Below are 27,131 nucleotides of genomic sequence, written 5' to 3'. Positions count from 1 at the left end.
ATCTTTGACAGCCCACGTCAGGCACCTTCTCTTCCAGGAAGTGTTTCCTGATTTCTTAACTGGAAGCCGGTTTTCTTTCCATTGAACATCTCCATTATTTATGCCTGTCCTTGCCTGAACTTCACACCCACCCCTCCTCCAGTGAATGAGGCTATAGTTTGAGGAGATCTTGCTGTTGAGTGTCCTGTATGCATCAGGTGAGGGTCAGACTAGGAAGTGGCAGCAGGCTGAGTTACCTGCCTGGGGACCGCCTTTTAGCCCCTTTCCCCAGCCACAGAGCGTGAATTTCTGCAAAGCTGGCTCAGATGTGGCTCTTTGAAACATTTAATTACATAGAAAGATCTTCAAGGCTGTCTGTCACCTCCCAGGGAAACATTTCTTTTTCCTGCTCCTTCTGAAGTTGGCTGCTTGGAAAGTAATGAAATCGAACTGAAGATAAAGGAATCAGGGGGTAGGCAGTCCTGAGAGGGAAGAGGCATGAAAGAGAGAGGGGAGGGTGACAGAGAGATGGGGCTGGAGGAGGGGCAGGGAGTTAGAAGACAGGGTCACAGAGAGTGAGGTGCAAGAGGGGAAGAAAACTAATGTTTCAGGAAGAGATGGAAAGATAGAGAGATGGGGCTGGGCTGGGCTGGGAAGGTACGAAGAAGTGGAGTACCCCCCACCCCCACCCCAACCCAGCAGACTGGAGAAGAAAGGTCCTGGCTGAGAGGCAGAGAGATAGCCAAGCAAGAAGAGTTTAGCAAAGGTAAAATAGCTTGCGGTTCCAGAGTTTTAGTACAGGAGAGGGTGCTTTGCTTGGAATGGAATGACCCTGACTGGGAGATGTCTTGAGAAAAGAAGCTTCTCTCCTTGTCTGATATGTGGGGGCTTGGTGATGAGCCAGTAGAGGTTATGAAATGCCAAAACTTCCACCCAGAAATGCCTTGCTGCCTCCCATCCAGGGAAAAGCCATGTGGAGAGGGGAAGGCTGTTCCCAGCCCCCATCCCAAAGAAGGTCCATGGGGATGCCTCCGCCCTGACCCGATCTTCTCTTGTAGGCTGTGACAGCGACCACTGGGGTCCCCATTGCAGCAACCGGTGCCAGTGCCAGAACGGGGCCCTGTGCAACCCCATCACGGGCGCCTGCGTGTGCGCCGCCGGCTTCCGCGGCTGGCGCTGCGAGGAGCTCTGCGCGCCGGGTACCCACGGCAAAGGCTGCCAGCTGCCGTGCCAGTGCCGCCACGGTGCCAGCTGCGATCCCCGCACCGGCGAGTGCCTCTGCGCGCCTGGCTACACCGGAGTCTAGTGAGTAGAGCACCAGGCTCTTGGAGGGGCGGGGCGGAGCGGCTGGGGGGGGGGCAGCGTGGCGAAATCCCGGGAGATTCAAGATAGTCCTTGGCTGGCAAATCGCCTGTGCTCTGACCCCAAGTCCTGCAGAGGCTGAATGCCTGGGCCTTGTCCACGCAGGTCTCAGATCCCTGCAGGCCCCAGGGTGACAGGTGCAAGCTGGGATGACCGTGGCTGGACGTTCTCATGGCCAGAGGAGCTGGCGCAACTCCTCCAGTTGAAGCCATCCCGCCGCGCCCCAGACCTTAGCTGGGAATTCTCTTCCGACCATAACCCATGTGCTGCTGTTAACCCACATGCCTGTGATGTGGTTTGAGGGGGCCATTTGAGACACAGTGGGGTGAGAGCCCTGGGCAGATAGGCAGAGATATGGGGAGTTTACTGTGCCTTTTACCTCCCCCCTCAGACCCCAAAGAGCCCCTCACTCCGGTTTCCTGGAGAGGGTGGCTACAGGGACAGGAACCTTCCAAGGCTGCTTAGTTGAGACCCCCCCACCCACCGCTGCCCGCCACCACCAGGGGCAAGATTGGAGCTTTCCTCTCTGCCCTATCAAAGGCTCCATGGCCTTCCCAACAGCCCTAGATCCTGAGCTGGCACTCAAGGACTCTGGCCCCAGATATGTCCTTGATGGAAGGTGTCCTCTGCCCCAGTGTCTGGCCAGCTCCAGGGCCAAGGCATTGGACTAAGGGCCAAGACCAAGACCCATGCAAATCCTCCCCTGCATCTCAGCAGTGCCCAATCCCTGTAGAGAAGCTCACTCTGGTACCCAAGAGCCTTCCAGAGCCTGGAAGGGGGTGGAGGCATGCCCCAGATTCTCCCTCTCTCTGACTCTAGGCAGATTCTCGAAGGCTGAATTCATGACTACATCTCAGGTCCTTTGCTTATGTTGTTCCTTCTGCCTGGCCTGCCCTTCCTGCCCTTCTCCCAGTGAAACTAACTTCACCTCCAAGATTCAAGTAAAATATGTGCCTTGGAGGGAAGCCTTCCTTAGCTGTCCCTCTCCTTTATGCTAAAAGCACTTAAGTCGTCCCATGAGTACTGGTCCAAGCTCACAACACGCCAGTTCATTGGATCTGAGCCCTGCTTTCCCCCTTTCGCCTTGTGCCTGATGTAGTTCACAGTGACTCTGAACTCACTAATTTCCAAGGAGCCTCGGGGCTGGCTGCACTGGGGTCCCGCCACCTGATCTGAATACTGCTGCATCTAACACTTCTCCTTCCCTATGCAGCTGCGAGGAGCTGTGCCCGCCTGGGAGCCACGGGGCTCACTGTGAGTTGCGCTGCCCCTGCCAGAATGGGGGCACCTGCCACCACATCACTGGCGAGTGTGCCTGTCCCCCAGGCTGGACGGTAGGTGGTTCTACAGGATCTGGGGGCGGGGGGGGCTCTTTATTTATTTATTTATTTATTTATTTATTTTGCTTTTTTAGGGCCGTACCCATGGCATGTGGAAAGTCCCAGGCTAGGGTTCCAATCGGAGCTACAGCTGCTGGCCTATACCACAGCCACAGCAACACCAGATCCGAGCCGTGTCAGCGACCTACATCACAACTCATGGCAATGCTGGATGCTTAACCCACTGAGCAAGGCCAGTGATCGAACCCACAACCTCATGGTTTCTAGTTGGATTGTTTCCACTGCGCCACCATGGGAACTCTTGGGTGGGGCTCTTAAGAGGTCTGAGCATCCCTTGCTCACATGCACCCTGGAGGGCTATATTCCTTTCCTACCCTCATTACCTTCCCTCCTATTTATGGTCATGGGCGTCATTAGACACTTGCAGTGGTACCATGGACACAGCTTTGAATCTGGGGTTGCTAAGTGCTGTGTGACCTGAAGCAAATTACTTACCTTCCCTGAGCCTGTGGTCCCTTGTGTGCCAAGGTGTTGAATTCCCCTCATAAACTAGCTCTGTCCTTAAATCCTTGGTGTAAGGATTGGGGGGCGGGGGTGCAGGGTTGGGGGAGAGCAGGGTATTGATCACCCGCATTTATAGAACTCCAGATTCCCATCCTCCCACCCCTACACTCACACACAGAGATGTATTCTGATTCTGTGGGCCCGTGAATCTGTATTTTAGCAAGTGCTCCAGGTGATTCTGCCTCACAGTCTCCACTAGTCCAGGTCTCCTGTCTGGGAACCACCATTGTGGGAAAGGAGGATGGGATGTATAACCTCACACACCTCAAGTCAGGTCTTCCATCCAATGTTAAACTTGGAAAAAAAGCCCTCGGCTATTCTAGCCCCTGCTTTCCCATCTGCAAACTGGCATAAAAACAGTCAGGCCTGCTCGGCAGAAGGCTCAGGTGAGGCAGGGCACTTCCAAGGGAACTTGCAGGCCCCGAGGTGCTGTATGGTAGCTTGCTTTGTATAAAAGTCCCTGGATGCCATAGACAAGCCACAGCATCCTTTTGGCCAGCACTCTCCCCCGACCCCTGTCTGTGTCCCTATCCTCTGCCATCCCAAGCTCCTCAGAAGCAGTGACTCACTAAGGCTGATTTTCCCATTTCAGCAGAAGCTCTGTTACACAGCCGGCTGCCTCCCCCCTGAGGCCTGAGGCTTCGCAAAGCTAAAAGGACAGGGCTACTGAACAAGAGGAGGATGTTTCTGGAGGCTGGGGACCATGAGGTCATGGGGGGCAGCAGGAGGGATGACGCAGGAACAGACTTGCCATAATTTTTTAGAGCAGGAAAGGACCTGGGGGATCATCTGGTCCAGCAGCATCCAAACCTGGCTGCGCACCAGAGTCTCGGGGGTGGGGGTGGGGTTAAATACAGACTCCCAGGTTCCATCACAGACCTTCTGAGGCCTGGGGATCTCTCTCTTTAATAAGCTCCCCAGATGATTCTGAGGCAGCCAACTCTGTCTGCAGGGCTGCATTTGGAAGTAATCAATTGAGATCATAGGATTTCCTTCTGTGTTTGACAGAAGGGTTTCTTAGAGGTGAGAGTGGGGATGAGTAGCCTTATAACTGGGGCTCTGGTTCCCACACACCCACTTATCCATTTTAATCTGCTTAGAGATTCTAGGTAAGATTTCACCTAAAAACAGCTTTAAGAGGTTTGAATACCACTGGTCTATCAATACCTTCCTTTCTCAGATGAGGAAGCTGAGACCCAGAGAGGCTAATTGATCTGGCCAGGGCCACACAGCTAGTGAAGAGGGAGGCAGAAGTGGAATCTGGATTTCCTGACTCTTGAATCCCAGTTCTTGGTGTCTGTCTGTCTCTGTCTGTCTCTTCTGAGGAGGGTGAAGGGGCTGCTGCCACCTCTCCCATGCTTGCCCATCTCTCCTACCCTGGGCCACTCTCTGGAAAGGCCCTCTCATCTCCAGCCTGTCTCCAGTACTCCATCACTCATAGGCTGGGTCCTCAGAGACCCAGCAGCAGACAGTGAGGTCAGATCAGGATGAGGTAGTGGGAGAATGGGCCACAGGCAGGCCCTGTACCTGTGAAGGCCTTGCTAGAGAGACTGACGAAGGCTGGTGATGGAAGAAGGGGAGGGAAGGAAGCCAACACACACAGAGAATTTTTTTCTCCCAACACAGTGAGAGGTTTGTTCTTCCAGATGACAAGAAACTCTGTCAGTAGAAGCCTTTGGATTTGGGGACTTTATATTTTTAATTTTATTGTAGACAATTGCATTTCTATTTTTGACCTAGCACTTAACTTGCAGATTCGTATGAATTATTAATACCCCTCGTGCATGCAGAGTCACAGTGTAACGAGGATGCGGTTCAGGCCTGAGGCCCCTCCCAGGGAGAGGGTTGGGGCCAAGGGGAGGGTGGAGAGGGAAGAGTCCTCTCTTCATCATCCTCCATTGCCTCACTTTCCTGTTGGCCCCAGGTGGCTTCAGCCACACTCAGAGATCTCAAGAGTCCGACTGCTCACTCACACAGGGCAGGCCCCCAAAGAACCAAGGCTTTATGCAGAGCTGGAGAGTACCCACCAGGAACTCTGGCCCTCCGGGCCCCTCCTCGGAGAACACTGGGCATCGAGAATCAAGCGTATGCCCGCAGGACATGACACTTGCCCAGCTGGGGTGAGCCCATCCCCAGAGGGCCTTTGCAAAGAGCCTGGGGGATTGTGCCATCTCTTTTTCTGGGCTCTGAGACCTTGCAGAGGAGGGAAACCAGTAGTGAGTAGTTTGATGAGAGTGGGTACCATAGACAGAGAAAGGAAGATATGTGATCAACCCCCTTAAAAGTTCACAGTCTGATGGCAGAAGAAGGACACATGCGCGTGCGCGCGCGCACACACACACACACACACAGGAAAAAGCAGGCCTGAAGAGCTGAGAAATAGAAATAATCATCACGGAGGAACAAAGAGAGGTATTTGGAGCTGAGACTGTAGAATTCTAGAAGCTCAGGTTTGGGAAGGATTCTCCATGGAGCCCCAAGCCTGGCCTGTGACTTGGATCATTTCCACAGCACTCACACCAACCACTGTTCACTGTTCACTCAGCACTTCCGTGTCACCTGGGACAGCAGTCATGGCTGATGCTTGGAGATGCCAATTGTCTTGTTGGCATAACCTTGAGTCCTTCACCATCTTGCCCCCCCTCCAATGCTCCATTTAGCCACGGTCCTTTTTAAGGGCAGCCAGTTTCTAGATTTTGACAAAACCATTTGGTCTCACCAGTCTCGAGAGGAGCAGGACCCTTGCTTCACTCCATCACCAACCTTCTAGATGTCTCAGAGCCCAAGATCTCACTGCAAGTGGAGATGCACCCTTGGTCAACCCTAAGGCCGGTGTGTCAGGGCTGTCATGACAAAGCACAGACTGGCTGGCTTCAACAACAGAGATGTCTCACAGTTCTGGAGGCCTGAGATCAAGGGTTGGCAGGGTTGGTTCCTTCTGAGGCTTACTCCCTGGCTTGTACATGAATCTTCACATGGCCTTCCCTCTGCACTTGTCTGTGTTCTAATGTCCAATGAGGACATGGGTCATAACAGATTAGGACCCACCCTAATGACCTCATTGTAACTTCATTGCCCCTATAAAAGCCCTGTCTCCAGCCACAGTCACATTTAGGGTCTGGGGGTTAGGGTATACGAAGCTGGGGAGAAACAATTCAGCTCCAAATAGCAGGAAAGTAAACCGTGAGACCACAGCCTTCTCAAGCTGATACTTCCTGCCTGTTCTCTCCCCCTGCCTCTCCCCCCAAAGCTGTTCTTCCAGCCAGCAGTAGCTGATTAATTATGTGTTCCTCCCCAAAGCCTCCCTGTCCCACGCGATACTGGGCTCCTGCTACCTGCACCTCATCAGGTGGTCCAATGGGGCGGGACTAATATTAATGAAGGGCCTGCTTTTTAAGGCACTGGACTAGGTTCCATCACATCTCTAATCTCACTGAAGCTTTATAACCGCCTGGGAGCCTGGGGGGTTCCCTCTCCCATTGTACAGATGAGAATGTGAGGCTCAGAAGGATCACGTGACTTGTCCTAGCTCAGCCACCTGGGAGGAGGTAGAGATGGAGTTTGAGCCCAAATCCTGACTTTGAGTCCAGAGTTCTTCCCACCACAGCAGGTAGCAGCCCTTCCAAGGCATCAGATTCTTTCAGGCCCCCTGCAAGCTCAGGGGCTCCAACCCTGGGAGAGACCTAGGGATTCAGGGACCTAGGGTGCTGCAGTTGAGGAATTCTGAGCTGGGGCTAAAAGAAGTGCTTGCCTACCTGTCCAAAAAGTCTCAAGAATGCTTGCTTTCCCCAGGAAATGAAGCAAACTATCCTATTGGCCTCTTCAGGGGCCCTGGTCATGTCTCAGAAACTCTGGAGAAAAAGAGAGTCTGCAGCCTATCGGGATGGATAGGGATTGTGTGTGTGTGTGTGTGTGAGAGAGAAAGAGAGAGACAGAGACGGAGAGACAGAGACAGGAGTGCCCCGCAGTGCTCTGTGATGAGGGGGTAGAAGGTATAAGCACAGCCCCCAGGATGCTCAAAATATTTTCTTAGTGTCAGAGTGTCCTTATCCGGCCCAGGACTGCAGAGCACTGACTCAGATGGTGGCCAGGAAGACTCCTCTCTTCCCTGAAGGATCCCCACAGCTTGTGGGGTGCAGTGAGAAAGGCAGGCCCGGGTATTCCTCCACCTCCAGGAAGAAGAGGGACCTCTCCCTCATCTGAGTAACTTTTCCCTGCCCTTTCCCCCACTTACATCTACCCCCCGCCCCCAGGCTGCTGCCCCTTTTCTGCTCAGTCCTTGATCTGCCCCCCTCTCAGCCTGACACTGTCTGACTTGTATGTAGAGGAGAAATCTGCACTAAAAAGCCTCTCACTTAATTCATTACAGGTAAATTGGATGATATTGATAGATGACTCTGGTCAGCAGGATTTTCCAGACTAAACTAGCTTCCTCGGGGTTGGCAATTATTGATGCTTAATAATTGTGTGTTGAACTAATTGATTAATTAATTGTGGGAGAATCCTTGATCTCCATAGGAAAAAATGACCATCTCTGGAGTGGGAGAGGCTGGAAGGGCAGCAGGAGAAAAGAGCAGGTTCAGATTTCTGTTTGATAAAGACCTACATTCATATGGATAATTTAAAAATTATTCATAGTGAAGGTGCCTGGTGGCCTAGCGGTTAAGAACACGGTGTTGACATTTCTGTGGCTTGGGTTTGATCCCTGGCCTGGGAACTTCTTTATGCCACAGGTGCAGCCAATAAGTAAATAAATAAATAAATATACATATTATCTAATGTTACAAGGCTACAATTGGAGGGAGAAGAAAATAATCTTCTGCCCTACATACAAACCTCGCTCCTGAAAGGCAACCATGTGCAAATCTTTTACGTGTATCTTCTAGCATTAAAAATTTTTTTAAATATTTTTCAGCCACCTTGGTAAGAAAGTTCCCAGGCAAGGCTTGGAATCCTAGCTGCAGCTGCAACCTGTGCCACAGCTGTGGCAAAACCCGCTCCTTAACCTGCTCTGCCACAGCGGGAACTCCTCCCTCCATATTTCTGCATGACATGCTTTACACCATCTCCCAACTTGTTAGAGCCTCATTTCGTATATCTAGTGATCCTTGGCAGTGTGTTCATGTTTTACCGTAATCCTTGCAAAAGCTGGTTGGAAGCCTGGGGAAAGATTTCCCATTGTGGTGCAGCAGAAACAAATCTGACCAGTAACCATGAGTGATCCCTGGCCTCGCTCAGTGGGTTAAGAATCAGCATCGCCACAAGCTGTGGTGCAGGTTGCAGACATGGTTCAGATCCTGAGTGGCTATGGTCCAAGCCAGCAGCTGCAGCTCCAATTGGACCCCTAACCTGAGAACTTTCACATGCTGCGAGCATGGCCCTAAAAAGCAAAAAAAAAAAAAAAAAAAAAAAAGCCTGGAGGCAAGGGAGAGACCAGGCTTCTTGATTGATGGGACCCTCAAATATCAGTGTCTGCAGGTCTTTTCTCTTGAGCTCTCAGTGTCCCTGGAAAGGAATCCTCCAGAACTCTGCCAGAGAGAGTCACTCTGGTCACTAATATCCCAGGAACTGAGCAGGGGAAGAATCCTCCAGAACTCTGCCAGAGAGAGTCACTCTGGTCACTAATATCCCAGGAACTGAGCAGGGGAAGAAAGCAGAGAGTCTGATGATTAAGTCAGCAGAGGTCCACAGGCTCCCCATCTCTCATGGCTCCCCTTCCAAGCGTGCTTGGTATCCCTGCATCCAAAGCCTGTGTGGATCAACCTCCCTAAAAGTAAGCTGCTGATCTTGGCAGAGCACTTGGCTATTTGCAATGAGGGTAAAAATCTGGGGTCTAATTCCCTCTTTTAGAAACTTCCAAAGAGTCCTCCTGTTTCATCACACCTGCACCTTGGCCTTGAGTGGCTCCTGATGCCTGAGCCTTTCTGAGCTTTGTCTTCCCACGCTCCCTTGCAGGTGCTCGGCATTGCTGAGAAAGCAGAAACCTTGGCACTTACTGCTCCTCTATCTGCCAATCCATCTTCTACCACGTGACATCTCTTGTGGTCCCCTCTCCCCTTCCTTTCGTCCTTGTAGGTTTATACCTTTCCTCCCTTAGCTGGGTTTGGGAAAGAAGTAGAGAGAAATGCGTGTTTCCAGAGCACTATGTTTTGTTTTGTTTTTTGTCTTTCTGCCTATTCTAGGGCTGCTCCCGTGGCCTATGGAGGTCCCCAGGCTAGGGGTCTCATTGGAGCTGTAGCCGCTGGCCTACACCAGAGCCACAGCAACCCTGGGTCCTTAACCCACTGAGCAACGCCAGGGATCGAACCTGCAACCTCATCGTTCCTAGTCGGATTCGCTAACCACTGAACCACGACGGGAACTCCAGAGCACCATGTTTGATCACGTCTCTGCTTTGTGTTGCCTCAGCACTTTATCATGTGCCAGAGTGAGGGCACCTAGCACCTTGAACTTGAGTTATCTTGTTTTTGGTCTATCTCCCCAGTAGACTGACTGGGAGGACAGGAATCAAGTCTTACATGTGTTTTTGTATCTCTAGTGTCTAACACAGGGCTCAGGGTACCACAGGCACTTAATAAGCGTGTGCTGAATAACTGGATGAGCAGAAATGGCCTCAGTCTCCCCATCTCTAAAATGGGGCTTTGAAGCCATGGTGTCCAACTTTCTATGCTTCTGTGGTTGGGGAGAAGGTCCCACCGAGTGGGGCAGCAGTGGGGGGGGTCCCCTTGATCCATAGCAGGTATGCTATTTCCTGGAGATCATGGTCCCAGGATTGCATCTCAGGAGCTTGAACTCTGCATGTCTTCCCTCCTGTGTTTCAGGGAGCAGTGTGTGCCCAGCCCTGCCCACCAGGGACGTTTGGCCAGAACTGCAGCCAGGACTGTCCTTGCCACCACGGAGGGCAGTGTGACCATGTGACCGGGCAGTGCCACTGCATGGCTGGATACATGGGGGACAGGTAAGGATGTTCTTTTTTGTCTGCCCCATCAGGGATCCAATTAGGCCAGGGATCATATCCAAGCCGCAGTTGCAATCTAAGCCACAGCTGTTTTGCAATGCCAGAGCCTTAACCCACTGTGCCAGGCTGGGGATCCAACCTGGGTCCTAGCACTCCCAAGACTCCGCCAATCCCATTGCACCACAGCAGGAACTCCAGAGGATGCTCTTAACTCTTGCCCTTATTGTTCACATTACTCATTTGCACAGCAGCCTTGCATAGAACAGGTCAGATTTACCTGCCCGCAGCCTTCTTCTGCCAGCTCTCCCATTCCTTTCTCTGAAAGCATTCTGAGTCCTCTTACCAACCCATCCTTCCTGGCCCTTGGCCTGCTGAGGTTTCCTCTCCCCCAGCCCAGGGACCCAAGCCCTGAACTTGCATTGGCTCACCTGGGGAAGGAGATGGATACCTACCACCACTCTCTAATTTCTGCCCTCCTGGAGGGACATGGTGGCACCAATAATCCCAAAAAGCTGAGCGTGCAAACTCAGTTCATACACTTTACACAATTTCTTTTAGAAGTGGGTTTTTATCAAGCAAACAGAAGGAGTGGACTATTTATTCCTGATGTGAGTTCTGCCAAAAGGATACTGACATTGGTTTGCATCCTCTGAAGGCCTGTGGCCTGAGAGCAGACTGAACAAGGGCTCCATTGTCCTGGAATCAAACCAGCCTTGAAGAGGGGATAACCCACAAAACACAGAGCAGAGGGGATGTGCACACTTGCCCTGGTAAGAAACAGGATTCCATGCTGACAGAGCAGGGATTCTGGAAGAAGGAAAAATGACATCCAGGGGTTTGATGGGGCGTGGATTCGGATCTGGAGGAGGACCTTTCCTACAGAACCCGGGAGGGTCTCCTCCCTGTCATTTTCAGCCTCTTGTGTCTCTCTGAGCAAAGATATGAGCAGTAGAGAGGAAGCTCTCACAATTTTGCCTGGTTCTGTGGGATCGATGCTTTATCTCTGGCCTGGATTTTGTTACTCTGCCCTGGGGGTACCAGTCCAGGTAACATGAGGAAGCAGGGATCAGGGCCGGGTGAACCAGCGAGTCCTTCTGGCTCTGACTGACATTATTGGGCTCCTCCATCTCTCACTGGAGTCAGCCCCAAATCCTTAGTGATGTCCAGGAAAGAGACTTCAGCCTCAGGCTAGCTTACCCCTCACCTGAAATCTTTGAAGCTATATTTGATCTCTTTGTGAGTCTGTGTCCATCTCTACAAGCATTCAAGGCATAGAATGTGGCGTGTGGATCTGGGATCCATCCCTCCCTGGCCTCTGTTGGGGACCAGATCTCTAGGGGAAGGGAGGCAGAACCAAAGCACTAAGACCACTTTTCTGTCCTCATCACCTTCCCCTGTAAGGAAATGATCAAGATGAGCCAGCAGGGACAGGAGCCAGAAACCTGGGAACCAGAACAGGACCCTTTTGTTTCCAGCCACTTCCACACGAGAGAGAATACAGCCCATTCATGGTTGGAGACAAGCAAGCCCAGGGCTCCAGCTGACTTGACTCCATACCAGCAGAGCTTCCCTCACTGGTATGCTCCGTTTCCAACGCCAAGATGTACCAAATGGAAAAAAAACCCTAAAAAAACCCTTAATGCCTCTTGTTGGGGCCCAGCCCATGAACCTGAGGCAGAGAGAAACCCCAAAAGCCTCAGGGTCTTCCGGCAAGCTTTGCCAATCAACTGCAGAAGAAGAATTCAATAGAAGGGCCTGGTAGCATTTGGGTTCCCCCTCCAAACGGGCTTCTTGGTATTTAATATTTTGTAAAAATTGCCTCCATTAATTTTGTAGGTGACAGCTGCATGAACCCACCCCACATCATGGCGAGCATATTAAAGTTGAGTGGGTGTAATAACGCAGGCCTCCCCGGATAGGCAGAATCCAGTGCAAATTAAACATGAAACGTAACGAGGGTTTTGCAGCTCATTTTGTAATTTAATTGAGCAATGTATCTGGTTGTTAATGGTGATATCGGACACATTAGATTGATATGTTGCAAAGGAAGGATGTTTAAGTAGAAAACTAATTCCTGCTGTGATTACCCTTCTGTTCCACAGGCCCCGTTATTAGTGTGCTTTGTGTAAAATTCATTAGCAGTCGTTGCTTGATCTCTAAATAAATAAGTTGTTTAAATTGTGGGTAGGAAAAAAAAAGAGAGGCTGATTATGTAAATGGATTAGGTTGTCAATATTTCATTTCCAGATTCTTTTTCTGGGGCTCTGGCGTCAGTCACTTTGTAAATATGACAGAGGGAGCTCCCTGTCCAGGGCTCTGCCCAGTCCTGCTGGATGGGAGGGAGCAGGGAAGTTCCAGGAAAAGGGAGGAGTCAGATGTCTCCAGGCTTGGGTCTCTTCCCCTGATGTCTGAGGCATCCAGGAGAGGCCATCTGAGTGACTTCTGGGGAAATCCATCCTGAGGTGGAACAGGGGCTGGCCATTCAGATGGCGATGGTCCAGCTTTTCCAGGCGCTGTGTCCTCCTCCTGCCTCAGTTTCTCTCCCTCCTCCACTGTCCTTCCTGTCTTCTGCCTTCCGTTCCTTCCCCACACATCCCTTTCTCTCTTTCCTCTCCCTCCTTCTTTTCCATTCTTTCCCTTCCTGAAGCCTCCGACTGGCTAAAATGCAGCAAGATTTGCAAGAAGAGGAGCTGGGTGTGTGGTGGAAAACACAGGTTCCAACTCCGGACTCTGCAAGATCTAATAAAGAAGCTAAGGCTGTATTTTTTTGAACCTCTTGTATTGTGCCCCTTCTCGCAGACTATTGTGAAAGACCCACAGAGAACCTGAAAATGAGAAAACATAACCATGAAAACACCCATGGCTCCTTAAGTCCACTCTGTTGTTAACATTTTGGAAGTCTTCCCTTTGAGCCAGAAGGGCTCTGTCAGGAGAACTATAGAAAACAGTATTAATGAGACTAATAATAAGGACTAACATTTTTACAGAGCCCTTACTGTGCTCGGGGCACCTTTCAAAATGTGTATACACATTATCTCACTTGATCCTCAAACACCTGGTAAGGTTTAATTATTATTATCCCATTTTGTGCTGAAGAAGCAGATGTCAGTGCTGGAAGGTCAGTTCCCCATTCTCTGCACCTTTAACCAGGATAGGAATACAGATAATCCAAAACCTTAGAGTCCGTAGGCCATTTCTACTTGTCTGTTTGTCTCTGGGACACAAGGGTCACACAACTCTTTTTTTTTTTTTTTTTTTGGTCTTTTTAGGGCTGTACCCACAGCATATGGAGGATCCCAGGCTAGGGGTCAAATCAGAGCTGTATCTCCCGGCCTACACCACAGCCACAGCAGCGCAGGATCTAAGCCACTTCTGCAACCTGCACTGCAGCTTACAGCAACACCAGATCCTTAACCCACTGAGTGAGGCCAGGTATCGAACCTGTGTCCTCATGGATACTAATTGGGTTCGTTAACTACTGAGCCACAACAGAAACTCCCTCACCCAATTCTTTAATCTTGTATGTCCCAGGTTTACCCCTTGATTTGTTGCCAGTGAATTCACACCCCCTAGGAAATAGCCCTGGGCTGGGTGATGACTATTAGGCACATCCAAGAAGCCAGGCAGTCAGCAGCGGGGGTTACACCCACCCACAGAAGACCCACAACCAATGACTGTCACTTCTTGAGTTGAATAATTATCATTATGCTGGGAGCTCCGAGTACCAGGCCGGAGCAGAGGCAGGACACAATGGGGCCTGGTCCTCCTCTTTTTGGGTCTCACTGGCTGATGGGAGAGGCTCAGCCCCCACTTCAAGGAGACCCCCTAAGTCCAAGGAAGAGGAAATAACCCCTCTCGTGGGGGATTCTCCAGTGTGATGAAGGAGGATGCTTCTTGTACTCATGGGAAATGCCACATGGGGGAGGAGTCTCATCTCCCAGCATGACAAAGAGAGGCCATACATGTGCTCCAAAGACTCAAAAAACGGAGATAATGAGTAGAAATAAAATCACTCCATTCAGAGTTCCCTCATGGCTCAGCAGGTTAAGGATCTGGCACTGTGGCTCTGGTTACAGCTGTGGTGGGAGTTCGGTCACTGTCCCAGGAATTTCCACATGCTGCGGGTATAGCCAAAAAAAATTACCCCATTTCATCAAGTCTCAGATGCCACCCATTATGAGTTGCATCTTTAGTTTAAATAGAGCTAAGAATGAAGAACAGCAATAATGACACTATGACATGCTATCAGTTTTAAGACTTAACTGATTTCAGAGATATTAAAATATTTTTAGGAGTTCCTGTTGTGGCACAGCAGAAACAAACCCAACTAGTATCCATGAGGATGTAGGTTTGATCCCTGGCCTTCTCAGTGGGTTAAGGATCCGATGTTGCCATGAGCTGTGGTGTAGATCACAGATGTGCCTCAGATCTGGTGTTGCTGTGGCTGTGGTGTAGGCTGGGAGCTGCAGCTCCAATGCAACCCCTAGCCTTGGAACTTTCATATGCCATGGGTACAGCCCTAAAGAAAAAAAAGAAAAAAATATATATATGTTTATTGCTTATTGGTACAGAAGTTTTAGTTTGGGAAGATGAAAAGGGGTGGATGGTGGTGATGGTTGCACAATGTAAATGTATTTGATGCCACTGAACTCCACACTTAAAAATATTATAGTGGTAAATTTCATGTTGCACATATTTCCTGCAGTCAAAAAATGGGAAAAACCCACATAGGCCTAAATCAGTAAAATGTGATAATAGAAATTCATTTCTGGTGACTGAGGGAAACTAGCATGGAGTGGGAGAACAGACTGGGGTGTCCAAACCACAGAATACTTCCTGAGGAGGAGAGGGGCAAGGGGAGGAGGCCATGAGGAGGTGCAGCACACCAGGCCCCCGCCCAGAGGCACGGGTACATGCTGGGTGGATCCGGAAGGGCAGGTGAGGGGCACAGCCTCACCCCACTCTGCTATCCTGCAGGTGCCAAGAGGAATGCCCCTTCGGGACCTTCGGCTTCCAGTGCTCCCAGCGCTGTGACTGCCACAACGGGGGCCAGTGTTCTCCCACCACTGGCGCCTGTGAGTGTGAGCCTGGCTACAAAGGCCCTCGCTGCCAGGAGCGGCTGTGCCCTGAGGGCCTGCATGGCCCAGGCTGCACCTCGCCCTGCCCCTGCGATGCCGACAAGACCATCAGGTAGGAGCTGGGGACGGGTGAGTCCGGGGCAAGGGGGGAGGGCACAAACTCCCCCTCCAGCCCCATCATCCAGGCAGGCAGGGACGGATCTGGAACCTCAGCAATCACCTTCACCCACCACTTTGATGAGGAGGGGAAGCTGAGGCCACACAGTCATTCAGGACCAGGACCCAGGTCACCTGCCTGCCCAACACAGCTGACTGCCAGCTTTGAAAATGTGCCATCCTGAGACCCCACACACAGGGGCAGGAGGGAGCCTGGTGACCCTCAGGGAGGCAGGGTGGGGGTGGGTGAGGCCATGTAGCCCTTGGAGGTTGGGCTCAGGGTGCCACCAGCCCTGGGGACATCATCCTGGAGCGTTTCCCCTCACATAGTCTGTGTCTAACCAAGCCCTTTCTCAGGCCCCAGGGGCTCAGAGACAGGGCCACCAGCACAGAAGCAGGGGACTTGGGCCACAGAGGGTCAGTGGTAGAAAGGACCTTAAAAATCAGAGTGGCTCACCTGGGGCCTGCAGAGGGCTGTCCCAGCAGGCCCTGGCTAGGGTGGAGGAGCAGGAGGGACAGAGGGCAGGCCTTTCATCAGGGTCTTGGCTTGGAGCCAGCCTCTCCCTGCGCTCTGTGTCCTTTGGGGCTTGGGGACATCTGTGCTGAAGCTGGCCCCATCCCTGCTTCCTGGAAGTGAAGCCAGAGCTGCCCAGGGCCACCTCTCCCAGCTCCCTTCACTTCCTGCTTTCTGCAACAGCTGGTACCGCCCTCGGGTAATAAATGAGGCTGTCAGGCCACAGATAAACGCTGCCACAGCCTTTTATGTGGCTGCCTCTTATCAGGATGGTGAAGGGTAGGGGGAATCTCCCTTCTCCCCTGGGCCTGCAGGACAGCTCTGGGGAGGACCAGCTGCTCGGGGTCGTGGGGGCTGCTGCTCTTTGCAGGGCAAAGACAGCCCTGTCTCTGGGACAGCCAGGACTTAACCTCCACCCCTCTTCATTACCTTCTACCATATTTCTGCAAATACAAGACAACACCAGTAGTGAGGAGCTGCTTTATTTTATGTACCGCAAAAACTGAACCATAACATACCATTGACAATATAGCACACGCATCAGAGGTATGAAAACGTGGGGTGAAGTGCATCTCAGAATCAGTGAAATGTATGTGGCTGGCCTTTCTGGGTCCCAACATGTGCTTGAGTAACTGAGACCCAGGACTCTGTACAGAAAGCCCCTTGGGAGATTGCTATGCTAGTCAGCTTCCTGGAAGAGGTGGCGTCTGGGCTGGGTCTGGAGGGCAGAGGGAGAGCTCCAGGGCTCTAAAAACAGGGGTCCCATATGGCTGGTCAGGGGACCAGGCAGCTGCCTCAGACTGTTCCACGGGTTGGGGGCACAGCACCAGGAATCCCCACCCCTAAGGGGAAGCCAAGGGAGGATGGTGTCGGGGACAGGAAACAAGGCTGCCGCCAAGGTCCAATGCAGGGAGAGTCCCTGCCACGGAGATCCAACCAGCCTGCAAATTAAAGAGCTATTGTTTTCTTCTTGTGCCCAAGCAACCGTGCCCTGCATAATTTATCCCTCCTCCGAAGGAGGCCTCGATGCATTATTAATCTGGAAGGACTCCCTCTTCTCCGCTGCTAATCTCAGCCCATTCAATATTGATGATTATTTGCTTTACCGTCTTTAACACGTGTCATGTTTCAGGGCTTCGTGGCAGTAGCGCTTCCTAGGCATGGGGGCTCTGACCACCTGGCAGCCGACCCCCCAGGCTGGGTTCCTCCATGTCTGCTGGATCACCTCCCTGCAGAGAGCTGTGCCGCAGCCCAGCCTTGTCCATCTCTGCAGCCCCCATCTTGCATGTTGCCTGGCACAGACTAGACCTTTAGAAAAAGGAATCTTAAAGAGCCCATTCCTCTAAGGGGTTCTGCCCCTGAGCTGATGTCTGCCCTGTTTTTAAAAAATATCTCACGCCTTTCTCTTGGCACACGGTGCCCCGGTGACTGAGTCCCCAACACTCACCAAGGTTTTATTTCCTCTGACTCAGGATTTCTCAACCTTGCCACAAATGATAATTTTTGTTATTTTGTTGCATTGCAGGTTGTTTACCAGTATCCTGGGCCTCTGCCCACTAGATACCAGTAACAATACCCCAGCCCCAAGTTCTGGCAACCAGAACTATTCCCTGGGTAGGACCGGGGGAGGCAGAACTGCCTGAGGTTGAGACCTTCTGGTCTAACTGAACTTCCTTTTTTTTTATAGGGCCACACCCGCGGCATATGGAAGTTCCCGGGTTAGGGGTCCAATCGGAGCTGTTGCTGCCACCCTATGCTACAGCCACAGCAACTCAGGATCCGAGCAGCATCTGCAACTTACACCACAGCTCACAGCAATGCCGGATCCTTAACCTACTGAGCAAGGCCAGGGATCAAACCGGCACCTCATGGTTCCTAGTCAGATGCATTAACCACTGAGCCACGACGGGAACTCCCCTAACTGAACTTCTTATACTGCACTTGACTTTGTTCTCCTAGACACAGAGAACTGCTCTCTTCTTCTATGTGGACACAGGTCACACCTCTCTTTCTGTGAGCCTTTGTCCCATCATAGAGCCTTCTCTTGGGATCCAAGAAAAGCAGAGGAATGACTCTATGACTCCTAAACCCAAGACATATGTTAAGCTGCAGGTTCAGGGTGGGTCTGGGTCCCCTGAGTCCTGGCCTCTGCTAGAAGCTAGTGTGCTGATACGTACACTTCTCTGTGTCCTGGTTTCCCAATCTGTCAACCAGCCCAGGGGAGGGTAAAAGTTTTCTTGTGATCTTTGAAAATGAAGCTTCCTTCCAACTCCCCAAGAGATGGAGTGTGGGATCTCCAGAAGCCTTGCCTCATCTCCCACCTGCCACCCCCAGCTTCTGCAAGAGCTTGCAGCAGAGCCCCACCAAGACTTCCAACAAGGAAGGCTTTGCACATCTTCCCCAGAGACGCAAAGTACCCTCAACCTCCGAGCAAAGAAAACCCTCCTCTACTAGCCCCAGCCTCTCTCTGCTCTGTGCCCCTCCAGAGAGGCTGCTTCAAAGAGGTCAAACCCACATGCCCTGGGAAGGAACAAGTGGCTGGTGAAATTCCCCAACACTTATATAAATGCTTTGTAGCACAAAGAAACCTTCCTCCTAAAGGAATAACCTTGAGAAAGTGAGCGCCTTTGTGCCAGACCTTGTCCGTGTCCCCGCCGCAACAGGATTGTCATAGACGAATTCCAGCGGCCATGATCATGGATTACCTTTGAAAGATTTGATTTAGCCAACAGATGCAGCACTGATAGAAATCTCAGAGCAGCAGGAAAAAGAGGCAGAAAATTCCTCCCTGAAAAGATGCCTGTATTGTTGGGCTTTCGGCTCCTATTAACTTGTGATTAATCTATGTCTGGGGGAAATGGAAAAAGGCGAGGGAAAAAAAAAAAAAAAAAAACAGGGCAGGCTGAACCAACATCCACACCAGTGTTTGTGAGTTTTGCCTGAGCCTAACCAGCAGTCGCTTACCTGCCATGTGACCCAAGGGAATGGCTTTGCCACCAATGGTGGGGGGTGGGGGAAGCAGGGATACAGGAGAGAGGGAGATGTGACAAAGGTGCCAAGAACATGACGATGGCAGTTTTCAGTTTTAATCACTGAGTCAGCAGTCACTCCCCACTGTCTTTTCAAAGAGATTTTGAAGTTTCTATAATAAGTGACAAGTACTCGGATTGAGGAAATAGAGATTATAAATTTTTTTTTTTTTTTTTGCTTTTTCTAGGGCTGCTCTCACAGTACATGGAGGTTCCCAGGCTAGGGGTCCAATCAGAGCTGTAGCCGCCAGCCTACACCACAGCCACAGCCACAAGGGATCTGAGCCGTGTCTGTAACCTACACCACAGTTCACAGCAACGCCAGATCCTTAACCCACCAAGCGAGGCCAGGGATGGAACCCACAACCTCATGGTTCCCAGTCGGATTTGTTAACCACTGAGCCATGACGGGAACTCTGATTATAATTTTTTTTTTTTTTTTGGTCTTTTTAGGGCTATACCCTAAAGCCTGGAGGTTCCCAGGCTAGGGGTCGAATCGGAGCTGTAGCCGCCAGCCTACACCACAGCCACAGCCATAGCAACCCCAGATCTGAGCCACATCTGTGACCTGCACCAGAGCTCACAGCAACACTGGGTCCTTAACCCACTGAGTGAGCCCAGGGATCGAACCTGCATCCTCATGGATGCCAGTCAGATTCGTTTTTGCTGAGCCGGGACTGGAACTCCTTTTTTTTTTTTTTTTTTTTTTTGAGGTTATAATTTTTTAAATAGAATTTTAGGGGCATGAAAGGAAAGAGAAAGAAATGATTTCAGGGCGTTCCCGTCATGGCTCAGTGGTTAACGAATCCGACTAGGAACCATGAGGTTGCGGGTTCGATCCCTGGCCTTGCCCAGTGGGTTAATGATCCAGCCTTGCCATGAGCTGTGGAGTAGGTTGCAGACATGCCTCAGATCCCTTGTGGCTGTGGCTGTGGGTGTAGGCCAGCGGCTACAGCTCCAATTGAACCCCTAGCCTGGGAACCTCCATATGCCTCGGGAGCAGTCCAAGAAATGGCAAAAAGACCAAAAAAAAAAAAAAAAAGATTTCAGATCTGGTCTGGAGCTTTCTGGCTCTCAGAGTAAAAGGTAAAATTAGTGCTGAGGCACACCCCTAAGCCTCCAAAACCCTGGCAGCTGAGATGGAAAGCAGGAGTGTGGGAGAGCCTAAGGGTAGCATCCACCAGCTCCCTGTGTGTCTAGTGTGCTTTTCACAGGGTGGTTTCCCCACCAGAGCAAGGCCCTGGGATGAGAGAATCTATTGGCGGGAAGGGCAGAGGGGTGCCTCAGACCCTTCAGAATCTCTGGGTCTGGGCAGAGCTGATGAGGCCCCCATGCAGGCCACTGTTTCCCCTTACAGTGTGGGACCCCAGGAGGAATTTTTCTGGAACCATGAAGGGCAGGAAATCTTCAAATCCCCACCCCAACACACATTCTTTTTCACATATTTATAAGTTTTATCACTGTCTATCTGTTTATAAATAGGATGGTTGCTCAGTTTGAGAATACATAGAAATGTAAAGAAATAAACCTCATCATTTCTCAACCCAGAGGTGAACACAAAAACCGTTTTGTCATAATTTGTTCATTCTCCATCCATGTCTGTATCACTTTTTTTCATATTTTAGATCATGACTGTATATATAATTTTCTTATTTTATTTACCCTTATTTGTATCATTAAATAGTTTAGAAAACATTTGAATATTTCTTTAACATTGCTTCTTATGCATTGTCATAATTCAGTTAACCAGTATCCTATTGTCAGAGGCAGCATGAGGCAGTGAACAGAATATGGCCAGACAGACCCAGGTTTGAATCCCAGCTGCCACTGTGTTAGCTGTGTGACCTTGGGCAAGTCGTATAACCACCAAGTGCCATCTGAAAAAGAGTCTCTAATGCCTAACTCAGAGGCTTACTTGAAGATTAGAAATAGGAATTCCTGTTGTGGCTCAGCAGTAATGAACCTGACTAGTATCCATGAGGATGTGGATTCGATCCCTGGCCCTGCTCAGTGGGTTAAGAATCCCGCATTGCCGTGAGATGCACTATAGCTTGCTGACTCGGCTTGGATCTGGCGTGGCTGTGACTGTGGCGTGGGCCAGCAGCTGCAGCTCCAATTAGACCCCTAGCCTGGGAACTTCCATAGGCTGTGGGTGCAGCCCTAAAAAGACTAAATAAATAAAACAGATTTAAAAAAAAAAAGAAATATAGGTGCCTGGTGCTTTAATAGCCTGGTCACATATTTATTATTATTTAAATTGCTTCCATTTTCCACTGTTATAAATAATACTTCAGGGAACATCTCTGTGCATAAATCTTTCTCCACAACTGTGATTATTTCCTCAGGATATATATTCTTTGAAATGGATTGCAAGACCAAAGGGTCTGAATATTTTTAGGACTCCTGATACATAACCCCAAATTGTTTTCCAGAGACCTTTACCAGCATTGACTATTCTCTCTTGAAAAACAAAAACATAAGCAAAAAAGTTTTCTGTTTTGATAGAGAAAAAGTTATACCCAACTGTTGTTTTGACTTGATAATTAATGAGACTAAACATTTTCCAAAATGATCATTAGCTACTTGCACTTCACTATCCAGGAACTGTCTGCTTCTGTCCATCTCTCATTTTCCACAAGAAAATCAGGGCTCCCAGAAGGTAAGCGGCTTGGTTGTGCTTCACACAATTAGTTTGTTCATTAATTCATCCACCAAATATGTATTAAGCCTCTCCAGTGTGCCTGGGACCCTGCTGGCCCCTGGGGTGCAATACAGAAGTGAAACAGACGGACGAAGGGCCCTCCCCCATGGAGCTGCCACCTGGTGGGGAGACAGAGGATAAACAAGTCAACAGACAGAAAATAATTACTCACAGAGTGCTAGCCATACCTAGATATTTAATTGGGCAGTGAATATGCGCCAGGCACTGGGGATCCACTAGCGACTCAGGATGACAAAGCCCAAATCCCCGTGGAACTTAGCAGGACCACGATTTGTAGCCAGGCTCCTCCTGCCAGCCCAGAGCATGCTGCCTTCCACAATATCCCTTGAGTCAGACTCCAGAGTGGGGAAGCAGATCACAGAGTCCAAGAGGCTTGTCTCTACCATCCAGCATCTTCTCTGGAGTATTTGTCTGGATTCTCCCGGAAACAGATGTCAAGTGCAAGAGATTTACTGAAGAAAAGCTGTGAGGGAAAATGGGGAGGGGGCGGAGGAGGCTGGGAGAGTATCAGATTGCAATGCAATCAGACCTGTGTGAAGGAGAGAGGGACGGAAGGAAGGCTGGGAGGAAAGTCTTAGACTGCAGCACAGTTCTAAGGGAGTTTGGCAAGGAGTTCCCTGGTGGCACAGCAGGTTAATGATCTGGTGTTGTCACTGCTGTGGCACGGGTTTGATCCCTGGCCCCGGGAACTTCCACTTGCTGTGGGTGTGGCCAAGAAAAAGAGAGAAAGTTTGGCAAGATGGGGAGTCTTTCAGCCAAACTTGCCTGTCAGAGAAGTTTCAGGTTTCCCAGGAATGTGTTGACCTTACTCTCCTGGCTGTGCTCTAGCTGGGAGCAGCCCGGGGGAAGTATGACCTCCCAGAAAATGTAGTGATTGGAAGTTCCCCTCATGGCTCAATGGTTAATAAATCCAACTAGTATCCATGAGGATGTGGATCTGATCCCTGGCCTCAATCAGTGGGTTAAGAATCCAGCATCACGGTGCCCTGTGGTGTAGTCCCAGACACGGCTCGGATCCTGCATGGCTGTGGCTGTGGTGTAGACCAGCGGCTGTAGCTCAGATTTGACCCCTAGCCTGGGAACTTCCATATGCCATGGGTGTGGCCCTAAAAACCAAACAAAAGAAAATGTAATGATGGATTTCAGACACAGTCGCTGGGGCCGTCAGGCAAGTACACTCCCCATCAGTCACCATACCCAGCATCTCCTCTGATCATGAATATATATTGGCTGTTGGATCCTGCCAGACAGAGTTTGCCCGACTCTCTAGAGGTCATGCCAGGTAGCCCCTGCCTCCAGCCACATAGTTCTTTCTCTGGCTTAGCTAGATGGGAGCTGGAGACAATCTCACTCACTCTTAAAGAGCACTAGCAATGCACAGATGGAGGGTGTCCTCTCCAATACAGACATTGCCAGAGAGGGGAGGCCACATCTGCCCTGAGGTTCCATTTTAACTCAAGAAATATTCATTGAGCACCTACAATACACAGAGCCACTGGCTCTCACCATGGTCCTCTTGTGCCTACCCCCATACTGGGCATCTGCCTTGGGTACAGGGTGGGTGAAGCTCTGGACCTCAAAGCCCCTAAGGGAGGGGCCTGAAGAGGCTGCCCCCTGCTTTGGTCTCTGGGTGTTTGTGTTATAAAGAGCAGTTGTTTGGGAGTCAGGAGACCTGTCCAACCCTGATTTTGCCACTTCCTTGCTATGGGACTTTAGGCAAATTAGATAACAACTATGTGCCTTCGTTTCTTGGCATGTGCTGACAAACAAGACATGAAGCAATTTAACCCCCGAGGCCCTAGCATCCTGCAGCTCTGGGCAGACCAAGACTTGGGGTGGGCAGAGGGTGGGACATGGCCGCATTCCTGACCAGACTGTTCTCTCATCTTTCTCTCATCTGCTCAGCTGCCACCCAGTAACTGGAGCTTGCATCTGCCAGCCGGGGTGGTCTGGCCGCCACTGCAATGAGTCCTGTCCTGCAGGCTACTATGGCGATGGCTGCCAGCTGCCTTGCACCTGTCAGAATGGCGCCGACTGCCACAGCATCACTGGGAGCTGCACATGTGCCCCAGGCTTCATGGTAAGATGGGAGGGGACTCTCCTGGTCTCTCTGCCCACCCCTGCCCCCATACAGGAGAGGAGGGGACAGCTCCTCCCACCTCCATGTGGAATCAGGGAGTGTAGTCCTGCGCCCAGGGATGAAGAACAAGAGTGTCTACGTGTCTCACTCAGAAACAGGGTCCATGACCAGGGAGCCACCAAGGCTGTTCTCAAATGGTCAGTTCTGCTGGGAATCGTAATTGTAAAAGTGATGGAAGGAAGGGGTCTTTCCATTGTCCCCTCACCCTGAAACACCAGGTATTTCCTTTGTGCCCACTTTCTCCCTGTCCATACCCTATGCACGCAAGATTTTTCCATCATGATAACCACAGAGCACATAATAACCCCAGAGTTTTGTATTTTGCTGCTTGGGCTTCTGGATTACCATTTTAAATGGCTGCAAGACACTGCAGGAACCGATGGACCCCAAGTTCACTGGCCATTCCCTTACTGCTGAGTACTGTGTTGTTTCCAGTATTCCCAGCCAATGCTGCAATGAGCATCTTCCTACAAACAGCTTTTCCCTCCTATTGAATTATTCCCTCAGGGTGACTTCCCAGGGTCAGTGGGCATGATATATTTATGGTTCTTGATGGATGTTGCCATATTACTTTCTTCAAGGGTTATATAAATCTACACTGCCACCAGCCGTGTATGAACGTACCTGTTTCAAAACAGCTCTGCTAACGTTCTTTAAAAAAAAATTTTTGCTAATTATATAGGTAGAAATGGCTCCTCAATGTTGCTCTAATTTGCATTTCTGATTACCAGGGAGAGTAAACCTTTCCCCACGTGTTTATTTACTATTTGTATTTCCTCATGAATTATGCTGGTTTTTATGAGGTTTGATTTCAGGGAACTTGACATTGGAAGTGGAATCCTGGTCAAAGGCAGGGCAGACCCAGTGGGTCTGAGGCCCCAAACATCCAGGGGGCCCCTGTGGCCATATTTTTTATGGTCCTGTGAGAAGTGGTTTATGTAGTATATGTGGTCTTTGGAACCAGCCCAGGGTCACATCCTAGCTGTCCTACTCACCAACTCTGTGACCTTGAGCCAGTGGGTTAATCTCTCTCTTGGGATCAGCTTCCTCGTCCGTGGAATGAAACACCTGCCTTGCAAAGTTGCTGTCAGGTGTAGAGATGGGCTGCGTGGAACACCTTTTGCCTCTGTGCTTCTCAGACTTTAGTGAACTCAGAAACCACCAGTGGGCCTTGTTAAAGTGGAGGTTCTGATCCAGTGGGTCTGAGGAGGGGCCTGGGGTTCTGCATTTCTGTCAAGCTCCCAGGTGACACCGATGCTGCTGGATGGTGGCCTTACTTTGGGAAGAGGATGGTGCTCCTTTGGGGCTGCCCATGGAATCACCCAGAGGGCTTTACAAATACGGATGCCTGGTCCCCTCCCAGAGATGCTTATACATTTGTTCTGGGTGTGATCTGGTTGAGGCCAGTATGCCTCCAAGGTGGAAACCCACGGATCTGCACAGAAGCCCTTGTCATGGTGTGAGTGTGCAGGTTTGCCTGGTGACAATGTCTTTTGTGGGGAGTTTGCCTCTGATCTATAGAACAAAACTCTTCTCTGCTCCCTCTTCTTCCTCCCCAGTGCAGATAAAACTGGGTAAAGATGACTCCAGTGGCATCTTCAAAAGAGAAAGAAGCCTGTCTCTCCTGCAGGTTTCTTCTCTAATTTACTTATATTGGTGTGAGCTTTATCCATAACTTCCATAGAAAAATGGAGGAGTTCCCACTGTGGCTCAGCAGAAACAAACCCGACTAGTAGCCATCAGGATGCGGTTCAATCCCTGGCCCTGCTCAGCGGGTTAAGGATCTCACATTGCCGTGAGCTGTGGTGTAGATCACACATGCAGCTTGGATGTGGCGTTGCTGTGGCATAGGTCAGCAGCATAGCTCTGATTTGACCCTTAGCCTGGAAACTCCCATGTGCTACTGGTGCAGCCTTAAAAAAAAAGAAAAAAGAAAAATGGAGTGCCCGAAGTTGGGATAGGAGAGAATGCTTGTTTGGGGTTAAGTCTCACCTAGCCAAGTGATCAGAGGACTGCTAGGGGGCTATCCAGACCCAAGTCCCAGCTTAGCCACCAGGGTCATTCTGTGACTTTGGGCAAATGGCTTCCCCTCTCAGGGTCCTAGTTCTGTAAATGGGGAGTGTGCAGGGGAAGATGAATGGATTTCTACTGATGGTCTACTATGCAGACTCCACAGACCAAGTCAGGAAACACACTCTTCTGCAGGAAATGAGGGAAAGTAGGAGCAAGTGGGTGAGCCTGTGCATTGGCCAGAGGAGGGGTGCTCACTGAGGTTGTTGCTGTCTGATTATTCACATAATCTGTGGGCCTCCCTCTTGCCCTTTTTTCACCTCCAGCTGCCTGCCTAGTTACTGCTCATCAAAAGAAGGGGAAATCTGGGTCCTGGGTTTAGGTCCTAAACCAGGGGGTGGGTAGGTCCTAGAGAGGCTAGTGTCTATGGAACCAATGCCCCCAGGCCAGGGCTCTAACAATCTGAAGATCAGGCCACTGCCTCTCTTCCTCTCATCTGGGGTGCACATGACTTCCTGCCCTTGAACTTTAGGGGACTTGGCACTTGTAAGAATCACTTTGATGTGGAGTCCCACCTGCCTGGGGCTCAGAGCTAAGACAGATTGTGAGCCAAATGGCCCTGGTGAGACCCTGTTCATTTCCATCTATCTCCTCCTGCCCAGCCTCATTATACCTGGAAAGGCTCTTCCGGGGCCCTGTCGGGTGTTGAGCAGGAGCCGCTCGAGGTGATTACAGAATAGTCAATTGCTCTTATCCACCGTAACTCTTTCCTGTATGCACCAGGCTCCAGGGGGGGAACCAAACTGTTGCTCTCACCCCAGCTTCTGAATGAATGTAACTCCCTGCAATTAGTCAGCTCTGGTCAGGGTGGGGGATCAGGGCAATTACTAGAACAGACTTGGCTGAGACCCTCCCCCAAATGTCCCGCAGTCAAAGGTAATTAGCAGTGCCTTTATTTGCTAGTTGGTTTGTGAATTTATGCACCTGCCTTTTTCCTTGAAAGAGTTTTAGGATGCACAGTTAATTAGAGACTAATTAAAAGAGCCCTTTTCTGGAGTTCCCGTCATGGCGTAGTGGTTAATGAATCCGACTAGGAACCATGAGGTGGCGGGTTTGATCCCTGGCCTCGCTCAGTGGGTTAAGGATCTGGCGTTGCCGTGGGCTGAGGTGTAGGATCCCGTGTTGCTATGGCTCTGGCGTAGGCCAGTGGCTACAGCTCTGATTGGACCCCTAGCCTGGGAACCTCCATAGTCCGCAGGAGTGGCCCTAGAAAAGGCAG

The 27,131-nt window shown here is 50.6% G+C and overlaps 1 protein-coding gene across 4 annotated transcripts in view; it reads left to right on the top strand.

Annotated features, from left to right (window-relative positions):
- The first annotated feature begins 10,083 nt into the window (after positions 1 to 10,083).
- The window catches only part of MEGF11 (multiple EGF like domains 11), a 69,881-nt gene continuing 52,833 nt past the window's right edge, over positions 10,084 to 27,131 (top strand). For all 4 annotated transcript variants that reach the window (XM_047767118.1, XM_047767120.1, XM_047767117.1 and 1 more), the window contains exons 1-3: positions 10,084 to 10,203; positions 15,181 to 15,393; positions 23,608 to 23,782. In XM_047767118.1, coding sequence (XP_047623074.1) covers positions 10,181 to 10,203; positions 15,181 to 15,393; positions 23,608 to 23,782 — 411 coding nt within the window. In that variant the 5' untranslated portion in view covers positions 10,084 to 10,180. The remainder of the gene's footprint in view (positions 10,204 to 15,180; positions 15,394 to 23,607; positions 23,783 to 27,131) is intronic.

This window comes from Phacochoerus africanus, chromosome 2 (assembly GCF_016906955.1).
Source record: "Phacochoerus africanus isolate WHEZ1 chromosome 2, ROS_Pafr_v1, whole genome shotgun sequence".
Taxonomy (NCBI): Eukaryota; Metazoa; Chordata; class Mammalia; order Artiodactyla; family Suidae; genus Phacochoerus; species Phacochoerus africanus.
The sequence above is the reverse complement of the archived record's forward strand: the minus strand, read 5'-3'. Positions and strand labels throughout refer to the sequence as shown.